Below are 16,058 nucleotides of genomic sequence, written 5' to 3' on the forward strand. Positions count from 1 at the left end.
TATTTATTTTATTCACATATATTTCAGTCGAGCAGTTGTCTTCTCTATATCACACCAAATTTCTTTCCGGTTTCTATAAATGCCTGCACAACCTTATCGATATCTTCTGTGCTGTGAGCTGCACTAATTTGTACCCTTATTCTTGCCTTGCCAATAGGTACTACTGGGTAGCTGAAGCCTATCACATACACTCCTTTGACTGCAATTAAAATAAGGGATCATCCACTTAAACAATGAAAGGAAAATAAACAAAAAGCTACTTCAATTACTCAAGTAGTAATGGCATATAAGTAGCTTGGCCATATAGAAAGTAGTTTACATTGGCAACAATATGTTTTGCTAAGCTACTAAGTAGTTGGCAACTAAGAAGTAAGTGCGGCTTGAACCTAAAGAAGGCTTCATTTAATTTTTAAGTTTGCTGAAATAGTTTAACTATGTTTATAAACACAATATGTGGGTTACTTACAAACTGAAAGAAACATGATTAATTCAATGCATTAGCAGCTGTAATTTGCTGTCTGATAAGTGGTAATGAAAAATGGGTTTTTTATTTTAATGGGTTAATTTTTGTAGAATTACAATGGAATTGTCGACTTTGAACTCTAACCACACACCCAAACCATCAATTCTGATGTCTACATTGATTAACTAACAAAAGTAAACAATGCAGTTGAAGAAAAATGGTCCGGATTGGCAAATTAAACATGTGTTGTATTCCACCATGACAACACATTGCCACTCACATCCTTGGCCATTCGACAAAAATTATTGGAGCCTGATTTAAATGTTTTTCCATATCCACCATATGATGATGGTGTCAAATTGTACCGAATTTTTTGTTAATAAAATCCAGAAGTTTTATGAACGTCGGATTATGATGCTACTTGAAAGATAAGAAAACGTTATCAATCAAAATCAGCAATACATTACAGAACAAAATTATTTCGTTCCATGAAAAAAATATCTTTGATTATCTGATAAAACTTACTTCAACCTAACAATATCTTTATCTTTTCATCGTTCAAAAATCGAACATAGTCCTTTACATTATTAATTCATATCTTTTATAGTGTAACAACTAAAGATTTTTTTTTCTGCAATAAACTGTGCATTTTGTGGATGCACAAATGTAATTCAAAATTATATATATTACCGAGCATTTCATCAGCAAAATCGGCAGCAAGTTTAGCATCACCAAGCATCACTGGTGAAATGGGATGATCTTTACCGCTTAGTGTGAATCCAGCTTTTGTCATTTGCTCTCGGAATCTTTGGGTGTTTGTCTTTACTTTTTCACATAAGTCACTTGACGTTAACAGCAAATCCATTGCCTATCAGATAAAATAATTTATATTAATGATCTGTTAATACTCATTTATATTTTTTTTTCTACATAATTTTTACTTTATTTTTTCAATTGCGATATAAAAACTAAGTTGATATATAAAATATTTATATTGGACTTATTCATTGATTAATGATTTTTAGACATATAAAAGCAATTAATTCCAGCAAATTAAAATTAATGGATCAGCAAAAAAAATTTAAAAAACAATTATAGGTAAGACATTTACATATTGTTTCCACATAGGATCTTTGTTATTTGTGCTTTTTGTTTGTATATACCTTAGAAGCTGCAGCAACTACTGGTGGGGGAAGTGAATTCGAGAACAGGTACGGCCTCGCACGTTGTCTGAGCAGTTGAATTAATTCAGCCGGCCCTGTCGTATATCCACCGGAAGCCCCGCCTAAGGCCTTCCCTAAGGTACTGTTTATTATATCTACACGTCCATTTAATTCATAGTATTCCTCTGTGCCTCTAAAAAATAAATTTATATTAAATATATATATATATATATATATATATATATAATAAATTGGATGGTTTTTGACCTATGAATTCGTTTTATTCTGGGTTTCACATTAAAATCTTATAAGATTCACTTGAAGCATATATTTAAATTATTCAAGATTTTTTTTTACATTTCTTGTGGTTAAAGTTTATATAGTTTCATTATCTTATTTAATAATAATGGACAAGAGATTTTGCTAATTGTGCCATTAAAAATAATAACTAAATGTACGTGACATTTTACGTTAACGCAAGTTGCATACATTTCCCGATAAATGTAAATTATCAACTTAATCAATATGAGTTGAGATTCAGCTATTTAAGTAAAATCTTTAACTGTTCGCTTCAAAAATAAAATTTCTGTTTTCACTAAAAATAATCAATATGATTTCCAATTTTCAGATTTATTTATTATTCATTTCTTTTACACATTTTAGCTCATTCTACCTCGTGTTCTAAAAATATATTCTTACCTTGCTATATTGGTTTACCCAGATATATCTATCATCAAACAAAGTTTCAACAAATTCGTCAAAAAAAAAAATACGAATAAATGGCCTGGCCGATCTCTAAAACTAATCAGCATGATTCCCAACGTCTGAATTTCGTATCTTTCTCAAAGTTTGTAAACTTTCATTAAACGGTTTTTAAATTGTTAAAATAGGTTCAGTAGTTTCGCAAATCTTCAACGAAAGATTCAAAATTGATTCGCATACACACACATACATTTTTTTGAAAATCTGATTTTCTAGCTCAAATTTAAATATAGTGGTTTCTTCTTTATTCTTATTTTTTCAAATAAGGCAAGGATAGTATTACGTGGCTATTGTATTTTAAATCATTTATAAAATAACATCAATTAATACCTGCCAGTTTTTCCAAAAAATCCAGTGGCATGACATTCATCAATGAACACCAAAGCATTATAACGATCTGCAAGATCGCAAATTTCAGGAAGAGGTGCTACAGTTCCGTCCATGGAAAATACTCCATCTGTCACAATCAATCTTTGCCTACACGACCCTGCCTCTTGTAATTGTTTCTCTAGTTCTAAATTAAAAATATATAATACATAAATTGGTGTAATTAGTATTCAGAAATTTGAATAATGTGAAACATAGACAATTCTAAAATTTACTTGCCACTCATGTCTCGATGTTTATATCGATACTTCTTAGCTTTGCACAACCGAATTCCATCAATTATGGATGCATGATTCAGTTCATCGCTGAAAACTGCATCTTCAGGAGAGAGCAACACTTCAAATAGACCTCCATTGGCATCAAAACAAGAAGGATACAGTATTGTATCAGGTCTACCGTGAAACTTTGATATTTTTTGCTCTAGCTCCTACAATTAAAAATAATAGGTCATATTTTTTCGTAAAAACTCGATAATTTAGTATAAAATTCTAAAACATTCATTTCTAGGATTCAGATCATAACATTTACCTTATGAATATTTTGTGTTCCACATATAAATCTTACGGAAGACAGACCTGCTCCATAATCGTCCAAACTTTTTTTACTAGCATTAACTAATTCTGGATTGTTCTGAAAATTGGACAATAGATTTACAATTAGGAAGATTTTATTTTCAACTCTTATTTTACGATACAAGATTATTTTAAAAAAAAGAGTGCGCGTAAGGTTCACACTCGATTGAAGTAATACTTATTTGCTACTGTACAAGATGGCATTTAAGTAAAAATAAATATATCATATAACAATTTTGAATAATGTTTATTAGTAACATGGTAAAACTCGTGATACACACATTTATTAGTGTCAACCATTATACACATTTATCTTATGATAAATTATATATTTATAATAGCATTAAAAATATGTATAATATTTAAAAACAATAGTGTAATTAAAGTCATACTTCAAATATGACATGATCGGTTTGTCATTGTAATTAGCATTTAGAAATGAACCTTCATTAGAGAAATGAAGTAATTGCTGATTAATAAATTCTATAATAGTCGTTCATACAGTGGATTATGTTAAACAACGCTTAAAGAACTTCATGTAATCAAAATTAACATATATTCATTGACTGCTTGCATTTTTTTTTACTTTTTCGCTGGTGATATAATCTCATTCTTTGATTCATTTTCCATTTTAATAACTTCAAAGATTTACAGAAACTACGAATAATATAGAAATAGTTTCTAATCAATAAACTTACGTTTAGTACACGGCCCAAATGAATAATTTGTTTTATTATTTTTAAGGAACAGGGTAAAATATTCTTCTGATTCAGGCATTTTTCATTAAATAAAGATTTGTAACTACGATGTAACTTTAAAATGTTTATTTATCTATATCGTTGATATCGGTGCGCATACAACGTTGATGCCGTTACGCATACAACGACAGATCTCTATTCACATACACGACGAATAATCACAATCGACCCGTATTTAAATGATTTCATCAAGAGCGAATAACGTACAGTTCGGCCGTAATGCACTTCCGTTGCATTTGTACGGTTTTACACCCTAGTCGCGCCTAAAGAAGTTTTACTTAAAAAAAAAAACAAAGTTTAAATGATGTTGATTTAAACTTAAGTTTTAGATATTTTAAGGGTCATTAAAAAAAATCTCGAACTGGAAATTCTAATGGAAAATTATAATAATTAGTTCAAAATATTTGAATTGAAATATTGAATTTGGTTGCAACCACGTTAATTTCGAACTTTTTTGCATTGGTTATATTAAGAATGGCTTAATGTTCGTTTATAAATATGTGGTAATTACTAGTTTTTGCAGTTTTGTGAACTTGAAACTTAAACGTCAAAGATCGTTTCTATTCGTACTTATTATTAAGAAATTTGATGTTATGTTGACAAAATAATTATGTCGAATTGCAATAAATAAATCAATAGTTCGTACTTATTGTAAATTAAGGTGCAATATATAATTGGTATATATATATTACATATAACACCAGTCTTTGGCTAACAAGTTATCACAAAATTAATGTAAAATATAAAAAACGTGAAACACATACACGTTTACCTGAACCAAAAACCTGTTATATTTTTTACCATACTATATTAATAAATATGCATTAAGTATATTTGAGTTTTTCATTCGGTATTGCATCATATTTCATTTATTTTAATTTTAACCAATTTGAATTACATGTCAGCAAATAGTAAGATAATGCAAAAAAGGCTTTCCAAGGAACAAGTCTTATAAGCAATATATGTTCAAAAACAAATTTCTTGATATCTCACCGACAATCCGAGGTAATTGTTGGCACAGAAATTTAGCAAGGGCTGTTTGCCCTGTTTGACGGTGATCTTCATCGATTGCGGGGATGTGATGACGCGTTCTGCCTTCCAAGTCCCGGCTGCTTTTATGGCCGACAGTTGCTCGTCCAGGAGACATCGTAGCTGCTGTCGCGCTTTTGAACCTTCGACCTCAGTTGCTACGGCGCTATAACGGCGGAGGGTACGCCCGCAACCTGATGGAGGAATGATATACATACAGTGGCGTCGGAAGCAAATTTTTGATGGGTGGGCTGTTTTGTTTTTAGACAGTCAGTGTGAGCTCCTTTTTTTATAGGCAGTATCATATTTTGAGATTGATGGGTAGGCTTCCCATCAAAAAACATGGGTGGGCTCAAGCCCACCCAGCCCACACGGTTCCGACGCCACTGTATATATATATATATATATATATATATATATATATATATACGTTCTGCATTACATGCGATGCATAAAAAAAATGCGGGCGCACGCGTTAGAAGGCGCAAAAACGAATTTCCGGATCCTGATTTGACCCATCTTCAGTGTATACAAATAATTTGAAGAAAAACAAAATAAAATAAATGAAAAAGTTTAAAAAAAACTCTTCTTCTTATTTTTTTGTTTTTTCTTCAAATTATTTGTATGCGCTGAAGATGGGTATATATATATATGTGTGTGTGTGTGTGTGTGTGTGTGGAGGGTGTCGCAGAACTGCACATGAAGCCGAAACGGGGCGATTGTATTGACCGTAACTGTCCTGAAAAAAATTATCTCACATTGTTTGGAATTTATGAGCTTTTAAGCTTTGGTAAAATTGTGACAATTTTTCGGTTATTGTGGTTAATTGTTATTACTTTTGTTGGTGCATTTAATCACGATGGTAAAATACTTTAAAATTTTATAATAGAAAAAAAATCGAATAAAAAATAAAACGATCGTTTTATATAAGTGGGGTGTGTGGCATCGTGCCTTAAGGCAAATTGCTGGAACTTCCCGTATCATAACGAAATATTCGAGGAATATTAAATGTTTTCAAATAGACTATTATAAATAAATATTGTAACATTGTCTAATATTTATAAGAATTATATAAACTGAATTGCAAAGTTGAAATTATTTGTTTAAAGTATATTAGAACTTTAGTCAGAATTAAAAGTAAAATCTGAATTATTTTCGATATACAAAAAAAAAATTTTTTGAAAAAAAAAATTGAACTAGCTGTAAGTGGAATTCTGTCTTGAGGCAATTATGGCATCGTGCCTTAAGGCAAATTGCTGGAACTTCCCGTACCGTAACAAAATGTTCGAGGAATACTGAATGTTTTCAAATAGATTATTATAAATATTGTAACATTGTCTAATATTTATAAGAATTATATAAACTGAATTGCAAAGTTGAAATTGTTTGTAAAGTATATTAGAACTATAGTCAGAATTAAAAATAAAATCTGAATTAGTTTCGATATACAAAAAAAAAAAAAAAAAAAAACTGCAAAATATTTTTTTTCCAAAATCAATTATTTTGTTAAGACAAGCAGAGAGTTCTTTGAATCATTCAAATCTGACGCTTAGTTCTCTCAAAAACTGCTTTTTTTTGCACATTTAGTTCTGTATCTTCGAAATGGCTGGGCCTGCATTTGCCAAAAACTAATCGTCTCTTCTCCTAATCATTACAAATTGAATGTTTTTTAGATCATTCAAATCGGATGCTCCGTTCTCTCAAAAACTCCATTTCTATTTTCTGAACTCTTTGCTCTTTATGTCCGTAACTGCTGGACCTGCCTTTGCCAAAAACTAATCAGCACATCTCCCTATCAATAGGTATCGAATGTTTTTTGAACCATTCAAATCGGTTGATCCGTGCGCCCTAAAACGTGACTGGAAAATTGTATCCATACATACATACACACACACACATCCATTTTTTTTGAGGTATGCCAAAATGTTCAATTTCGACAATTTGGACGATTACAATAACTTACCCTACGGGAAGTTAAAAAATGATGGTCCCATAGTTGCTAACGCACTCAAATATTTTTGTTTTGCATAAGCTCTTAGTAGGTTCTTAATTAAACTGTAAAATGTTGATCGTAGATAATAGACATATTTCTATGATCAAAATTGAAATTGAAGTAATTAAATTAATGCAAATTGATAAATTAATTCCCATCTGCATCAATACATGCCATATATCTTTTTAGTAAAGATCTGTTTATTAGCCGAGCATATCCTAGATAGATCTCTTCAGCAGTTTTATAATTCCTTTCAATGGGCTTTGAATAAACTATCTCTTCGAGAAATCCCTAAAATCTGTAATCTCCCTTTCGGTTTGACTCTACATATTATATATTACATACTATATCGAGTATAGAATCGCATACTCACGAATATCTCTGATTTTTTCATTAAATTAAATTAAATTTCATTTTTGTTTAAAACCTATATCACCTATGTTTTATCACAAGTAACATAAGTAATAATTTACAAAAATATTTTCAGGTCTATACAAATCTTCAAACAGCATACAGTTTCGTAATGATGTAACATATTTGTAGACCTTTAACGAAATTCATTGATCCCAATCGACAGAACGAAGTGTGTATTGTATTTTATTTTATTCATATACACAAGGATCTAATTCTGGAATTCTTCAACAGTTGCGCAATGTAAAAAAATGAAACCGCACTCTTCTTTATGTTTACGAATGCTACAAATACTAAACGACTAAATGATAACATTGAAATGAACTTGCATTAATTAATTCAATCTTACCAGTCGCATTTCACATGCATAAAATAAAATCAAAATACATTTGAGTGAAATAAAAACTAGTGGCAAGTCGTATTTTACCTTTTGGCAAACTAAACTGCATGAACTTCCCGATATGCGTTAAGAAAATAGCGAAGAAATCGGTCTAGCCGTTTCTTTGTAATTAGCAGAAAAGTGTAAAATTTATTGTCCACATTTTAGTCCACAATCTTGAGTAGATTTTAAAAATTCAAAAACTGTTAATTGTTGGACATCGCGCTGGTTAGTTTTTGGTAAATATCGACCGCATAATTAAATGTTGAAAAGTTTTTTTAATGATTTTTATGAATCTTTATATGAAGATAGATTTCGTAGACTGAAATAACTTACTATAGGCCTACTATAAGTGATTGAGTTATAGAAAATCATCGAAGTATATAATTCGGCCGCGCGTTTAAGCGATTCTAATTAGAATCTATGCCGAATCATATGCACGCTCTATGTTACATATGTAGCTAACTTATTTCATTCGATGTCCTCACTTAAATAAAATAAATTTTTAGAACATTAGATGGATGAAATAAAATATGGTAAACAAATTAATTTAATTTATACAATTATAGATATTATAAATATGTTTGCAAGACATCAAAAAAGGAAAACAGTTTCACTATTCTTCAAAAAGATCACATAATTAAGAAATTGGTTAAACTATTGAAATGAAAAGAGGCTTAACTTGCTGTAAGGTAAGTTATAGTGATCGCAAAAAATCCAATATGAAAATTATGTATCTTCACGTTTCAAAGGTTTCTGAATATTTTGGCATACCATATGTGCCAAAATGGCATACCATATATGCGTGTGTGTATGTATAAGAGTGTGTATGTATATGTACGTGCGGATACAATTTTTCGTCGACGATTTAAATGATTCAGTTTTTGAGAGAACGGAGTGTTCGATTTTAATCATTCAAAAATCATTTTACTTGTGACAAAACAAAATAAAGAACTGATTAAGTTTTTGGGAAGGCAGGTCTAGCGGTTTTGGAGATCCAAAAAAAAGTAAAAAAAGCCATTTGGCGATCAAAAATAATCATTAGACAAACATATGCACAGAAAGTATAATCGTACAAAGTACAAATTATAAGTATAAGTACAAATTTTGTTAACTTCCCGTGGGGTAAGTTATTGTAATCGTCCAAAAATCGAAATTGAAAATTTTCACATTTTTTCACGTTTTGAAGGTTTTTGAACATTTTGGCATACATCAGAAAAAATAGATGTGTGTGTGTGTACGTATGTATGGATACAATTTTTCGTTCACGTTTTCGGGCGCACCGATCAACCGATTTGAATGGTTCAAAAAACATTCGGTTGCTATTGATAGGGTTTTTGGGAAAGGCTGGTCCAGCCGTTTCGGAGATACGGTGCAAAGAGTGCACAACATAGATATCGAGTTTTTGAGAGAACGGAGCATCCTATTTGAATGATCCAAAAAACATTCAATTCGTAATGACGGGTAGAAGAGGTGATTAGTTTTTGGCAAAGGCAAGTCCCGCCGTTTCGGAGATACCGAGCTGAATGTGCGAAAATTAGCAGTTTTTGAGCGAAATAAGCATCCGATATGACTGATTCAAAAAAAAAATTGCTTGTGTTGACGAAACCATTACTTTTGAATAAAAATTTTTTTTTTTTAATTTCAAAAAAAATCTTTTTTTAATATCGAAAATAAATCAAATTTTAATTGTTTTTCTAGCTAAAGTTCAAAAGCTCACTAATATACCTAAAATAAATAATTTTAACTTTGCAATTCAGTTTATAATTCTTATAAATATTAGACAAAGTTCTTCATTTTAAATTCGATTGATTAAGTCTTGTATATTTAGTTTTCTGTAAACATATATAAGTTACAGTATTTATAATAATCTATTTGAAAACATTTAATATTCCTCGAATATTTTTGCAATTTGCCTTAAGGCACGATGCCATACACCACTAGTTACACTTTTTTTATAACGTATAACTGCAACGCAGCGCTTTCGCGCTTTGATATTTTGTGTACCAAAAACAGGAACGCAGTGCGATTGTTTTGAAAAAAAAAATCTAAATTAAAAGAAAAAAGTACAAAAAACTAAAATTTCAAAATTCTCAAAAATCGAATATTTTCAAAGCTTTCAAAAAATTTTAAAGCTTTTAAAAAATTTAAATTACGGTTCGGGAAGTTTCAGCAATTTGCCTAAAGGCACGATGCCATGCACCACTCTATAGATTATTAACTTCCCGTAGGGGAAGTTATAGTAATCGCAAAAAAATCGAAAATGAAAATTTTTATTTATATATCTTTACGTTTCAAAGTTATCTGAACATTTTGGCATACCTTAGAAAAAATGGATGTATGTGTGTGTGTGTGCGTGTGTGTATGTATGTGCGGATTTCGTCGACGATTTCGGGAACATCGATCAACCGATTTGAATAATTTAAAAAACATTCGATTCATATTGATAAGGAGACGTGCTGATTAGTTTTTGGCAAAGGCAGGTCCAGCCGTTCCGAAGATACGGGGCAAAAAGTGCCAAAAACGGTATCTCAGTTTTTAAGAGAACGGAGCGTCCGATTTTAATAATTCAAAAAACATTTTACTTGTATTGACAAGATGAAGAACTGATCAAATTTTAATAAAGGCAGGTCTAGCGGTTTCGGAGATCTAATGAAAAAAGTAAAAAAAAAGCCATTTGGCGGTCAAAAATGATCATTAGACATGTGCACATCAAATTATCAGATATTTTATAGAGACTTTAACAATAAGTATACATTTTGTTTGCATTCCTATGGGTTCCGTACCAATGATATTCGTTAGACGGCGACGCGGCACTTACGCACTTTGACATTTTGTCTCTATGCAGTTAAAGCAGTACGATTGCTTTGAAAAAAGTTCAGAATTTCCAAAATATGTCAAAATAAAGAAAACATTTTTTTTTCAAAAGTAATTTTTTGTCAAATTCCTAGTTTCTCAAAAATCTATTTTTTTCGAAGTAATTTTTTTTCAAAAATGTTAATCGTTTTTAAAAAAATAATAATATTTGGTACGGGAAGTTCTAGCAATTTGCCGTAAGGCTAGATGCTATGCGCCCCACTAGTTGCGAAAGTAACAACAATAAGAGCTTGCGCAGTATCACGATGCACTCGCATTTCATCAAACACAAACACGACATGCCAGCTACACAAAAATCGATTGAATATAATATTCGACGTCAGATTCACGACAATTTCAGTACGAGGTAATTATGAATGCCACTCAATTTGATATTATTTTATGATATTTTCTTATGTATGGAATTAGTTCAACTACAATTAGTTTACCTGAAGTCGATCTACGAAAATACAGAAACATGGCACGAACACTTTTGCACCTATTAACTTCGGGTATGAATAAATTATCATCAATCAAAATTTATTCATCGACCGATTAAATCGCGAATTATGCGACACGCGGCCGACCGTCCGCTCTTCGGCGATGACGGATCATAAACTGAACATTAACAACGCGCCCGCATGCCCGCATGTACCGTATACAATACAATTGCCGCGGCCGTCGCGCAACAAGACGGCCGGCCTTGAGAAAGCGATAGGTGAAGTCTTTATTCATCGTACGACATCGCTGGAAATGGAATTTAGCGACGATCAAGCGATATATTATATAATCTATAATTACACATACCCAAACATGAATGTAGTCTTAAACTAGTGGTGCATGGCATCATGCCTTAAGGCAAATTGATGGAACTTCCCGTACCGTAACAAAATGTTCTAAAATTCTGTAATATCATCTAATATTTTTAAGAATTATATAAACTGAATTAGAAAGTTAAAATTATTCACTTAAAGTATATAAGTGAGCTTTAACCAGAATTAAAATTCAAATCTCAATTATTTTCGATATTCAAAAAAAAAATTAACTAGTTGGTATTGGTATTTTGTCTTGAGGCAAGTTACATGAACTTCCCGATATGTGTAAATAATCGACTCAATCAATAAAAAAAATTAATTTATGAGTGATTAAAAGTATTCTGAGTGGATTTATAACACTTAATTGAAAACGAACAAACTCGTTAACTTGGAGTATTTTCTAAAAGCAAATTTTCAAAAATCAATGATTGAATGTGTCTTTAATGGTTTAGTATTAAGACATTAAGACCAAGTACTCCATCGTTATACCAAGTAAATTGTCTAATTTTAATTTTAACAAACGTCAAAAAAACTACTTATTTTCTCAAATTTTGATGAATTTATAGAATTGAATTACTTGTCGTAAAGCCGCAATATTTCAGTAAGTTCTTTAAGACCATGATATATATCGCCAAAAAAAGTTCCATTAAAATCGACTTCAATTTTTTTTTCAAATGTTACAAGAAAACGGCTCGGTAGATATTAACCTAAAACTAATCAGTATCATTCCCAACTAATATCTTTCGAACAGTTTTTGATTTTTTAAAATCGGTTCGGTAGTTTGAGGTTAAATGTGGACGAAAAGTTTAACACTATTTTTTCAAATTACAAAGAAACGGCTCGGCAGATCGTCTCACAAAACTGACAAACGATAGTTCTCATTGAGATACATCAAATGGCTTTTAAATTTCTGAAATCGGTTCAGGCGTTTTTGAGAAAACGTCGATCAAAGGTCTAATTTTGACAAATGCCAAAAAAACGATACATTTTTGCAAACTTTAAAGAATTTTCAAAATTAAACGGCTTGTCGTAGGGCCGTAATATTTTAGTATGATCTAGAAGACTATGGTATCTACCGTGAAAAAAAAATCATAAAAATCGTCGAATTTTTTTTTTTTAAACTTTATTACAAGAAAACGGCCCGGCCCATCTTAACCAAAAACTAATCAGCACGATTCCCAACCAATATCTATCGAACGGTTTTTGAATTTTCAAAATCGATTCAGAATTGCGGCCTAAAACGTGGACAAATTTTTTTTTACTTTTCTGCAATTTACAAAGAAACGGCCCGGCCGATCGTCGCACAAAACTCAGAAACGCTAGTCCTCATCAAGATACATCGATCGGCTTTTAAATTTTTGAAATCGGTCCATCCGTTTTGGAGAAAACGTCGATTTACGGCAAAAAATCTGTTCACACACACACACATACTTTTTCCAAATTTGGTCTCATTCGATTTAGAGCAAAAGCTTTAATTTAAATAAAAATTCTTGAAATTTTTGAAAAAAATTGACTTTTTTTCAAAGCAATCGCGCTGCGTTAGCTGCTTAGAGACGAAATATCGAGGGTGTAAGCGCCGCGTCGCATTCTAACGTATAAAGATTGGTACGGAACCCATAGAAATGTAAACAAAATTCAAAATCATTTTTAAAATCTCTATAAAATACATGATAATTTGGTGCTCACATGAATAATAATCATTTTGACCTCAAAATAGGGTTTTCTTTTCCTTTCTCCATTAGATCTGCAAAACCGATGCACCTGTCTTCCAGAAAATTTCAACAATTCTTTATTTCGTCAATACAAGTAAAATGTTTTATATATCATTCAAATCGAACGTTCGGTTCTCTCAAAAACTGAATAACTGTGTTTTGGCACCTTTTGCTCCGTACCTTCGAAACGGCTGGACCTGTCTTTGTCAAAAACTAATCAGCACGTCTTGTTATCAATAGGAATCGACAAGTCGTTTTTTGAACCATTTAAATCGGTTGATCTGTGTTATCGAAATCGTCAAAGAAAAATTATATCCGCGCATACATACACACACACACACATACATCCATTTTTTTAAGATATACCAAAATGTTCAGAAACCTTTGAAACGTATGAAATGTTTAAAACGTTTGAAAGATATATAAACATTTTCATTTTCGATTTTTTGCGATCACTATAAATTACCCTACGAGAAGTTAAGAAAGTAAACTAAGTTAAAGAAAGCAGTTTTATAAGAGATAAATTAAATAAATTATTATTTCATTTCTCTTGATGAATATTTCTGACGAAATACCAGATCTAGATTATTAACAGCGTTATCTTTGTAAAAAATACACCCATGAAATTTATATTTTGCATTGGTTTAATAATGTAGCGGACTAAGCCCTGCTTTATCTTATGTTATCTCAGACTACGAAATCTATTATTATACAAAGATTCATCAAAATCGTCCAAAAAATTAGGCCGATATTCACCAAAACTAATCAACGCGATTTCCAAACAATATATTTCACACAGTTTTTGAATATTTAAAAACGATTTAAGATTGTGGCCTAAAACGTGGTCGAAAAATTTCACACTTTTCTGCAAATATTAAAGAAAGGGTTTGACCGTCGTCGCGCAAAACTGAACAACGATAGTGCTTATCGAGATACATCAAATGGCTTTTAAATTTTGGTATTTTGGATCAGTCTAGCTCATCTAGTCGAGAAAACATCGACGAAAAGGTAAAAATTCAGCTCACATACACACACACACACATACTTTTTCAAATTTGATCTCATTCGATGACTTGAAACATCGAGGAAACATGAAATTAGCGAATCGGATTTTTTTCGAAAAATTCTTCTTTCGGAGATTAAAAAGAATTGGAACCAATTCGGCAAAATAAATATTAATTTATTAATTATTAATAATAAACCGCGGGTTGGTCATTGCGTATGCAAACTGCCGCGTGCCTCAGAGGAGACAGCCGAGTCTTACGTAGCTACACTTACGTTGTCTCCTCAGGGAGACATCCGAGTGGAAAGGGTTAGAATAGTCGCAAACTGAATAATTGCCACCCCGCATTTTTTTTACAATCGCCTAATAAAATATTTAGACTGATCTTTATTTGGAAATCTGGTATCAAATGATGCAGTTTTTAAAACTTCAAGCTTCACTTATATAGGCATAAGGTGCTGATAATTCCAGATATAGGTAAGCATTCTTCAATTAATTATTCTTTCCAATGTAAATAAGATTATAGACATATGTTATCATTCAAGCAGTTTGAACTAACAATATAAATAAAGTCTGCTATTTGCTCAATATCATTTTACAATAGTAATTGATTTCAACTGAATCTGATAAAAATCTTAATTTTAGTTTTCTTTACTGTTGAATGTAGCCACAATTAGTAAGAACAATAATATGTTTTAATATTTATTGTTTTTTTTATTTGAGATGAATTTGTGTCTGTTTGAGGTGAATACAGTGTGTGTATGTGTGTTTGTGTGTATGCGTGTGTGTGCGGATACAAAACACCGATCAACCGATTTGAATAATTCAAAAATCATTCGATTCGTATTGATAAGAAGACGTGCTGATTAGTTTTTGGCGAAGGCAGGTCCAACCGTTCCGAAGATACGGGGAAAAAAATGACAAAAACGGTAACTCTATTTTAAAGAGAACGGAGCGTTAAATTTTAATAATTCAAAAAACATTTTACTTGTATTGGCAAAATGAACAACTGAATTAATTTTTGGGAAGGCAGGTTCAGCGGTTATGGACTCTCAATAAAAATGTCATTTGGCGGTCAAAACTGTTTATTCGGCATATGTACATCAAACTATCAGATATTTTATAGAAATTTTAATAATTTGTACACATTTTGTGTAATTTTTTTTGAGTTCCGTACCAAGATTTTCAATTACGGTACGGAAAATTCTAGCAATTTGCCTTAAGGGACGATGCCATGCATCCCACACTTTTATTTGTTCCGTACCAAGATTTATACCGTAGACTGCAACGCGGCGCTTCGATATTTCATATCTAAAACAGCTACGCAGCTCAATTGCTTTGAAAACAAAAATCTAAATTTTCAAAAAAATGTAAAATATAAATATCAATTTCAAAAGTGTCCAAGTTTTAGAAAAATTTCAAAATTCTCAAAAATATTATATTTTCAACGTTTTCAAAAAAATTTAAAGTTTCTAAGAATTTTAAATTATGGTCCGGAAAGTTCCAGTAATTTATCTTAGGGCACGATGCCAGGCACCACTAGTTAATTTTTCAATTTCGAAGCATTATATTTAAATAAACGGACTGATTTTTAAATGTCATTATCGGCTTCAGACTCAAGCAAGGACTAAATTTGCCGCGAGAGGCGCTAGTGTAGCTTTTAGAAAAACATACCTCCTTGACTTTTATCTATGCTTCAAGATAGTCTACGCATGATTAATGTTTATGTGAACAAACGTCAGTGCGTCTGTGTTT

General features: G+C 31.3%; 1 protein-coding gene across 1 annotated transcript; it reads right to left on the bottom strand.

Annotated features, from left to right (window-relative positions):
• Window positions 1–44: 44 nt before the first annotated feature.
• On the bottom strand, window positions 45–11,370 carry LOC113377517 (2-amino-3-ketobutyrate coenzyme A ligase, mitochondrial). Its single transcript, XM_026617869.1, has 8 exons — window positions 11,223–11,370; window positions 5,099–5,328; window positions 3,304–3,405; window positions 2,995–3,202; window positions 2,719–2,902; window positions 1,627–1,819; window positions 1,154–1,331; window positions 45–199 (listed from the first exon to the last, which is right to left on the bottom strand). The coding sequence occupies exons 1-8, from the start codon at window positions 11,251–11,253 to the stop codon at window positions 45–47; spliced, it is 1,281 nt and encodes a 426-aa protein (XP_026473654.1). The 5' UTR covers window positions 11,254–11,370.
• Window positions 11,371–16,058: the final 4,688 nt, after the last annotated feature.

This window comes from Ctenocephalides felis, unplaced genomic scaffold, assembly GCF_003426905.1.
Source record: "Ctenocephalides felis isolate EL2017-DRISC unplaced genomic scaffold, ASM342690v1 CF-g0.4_SCAFFOLD_01886, whole genome shotgun sequence".
Classification (NCBI taxonomy): Eukaryota; Metazoa; Arthropoda; class Insecta; order Siphonaptera; family Pulicidae; genus Ctenocephalides; species Ctenocephalides felis.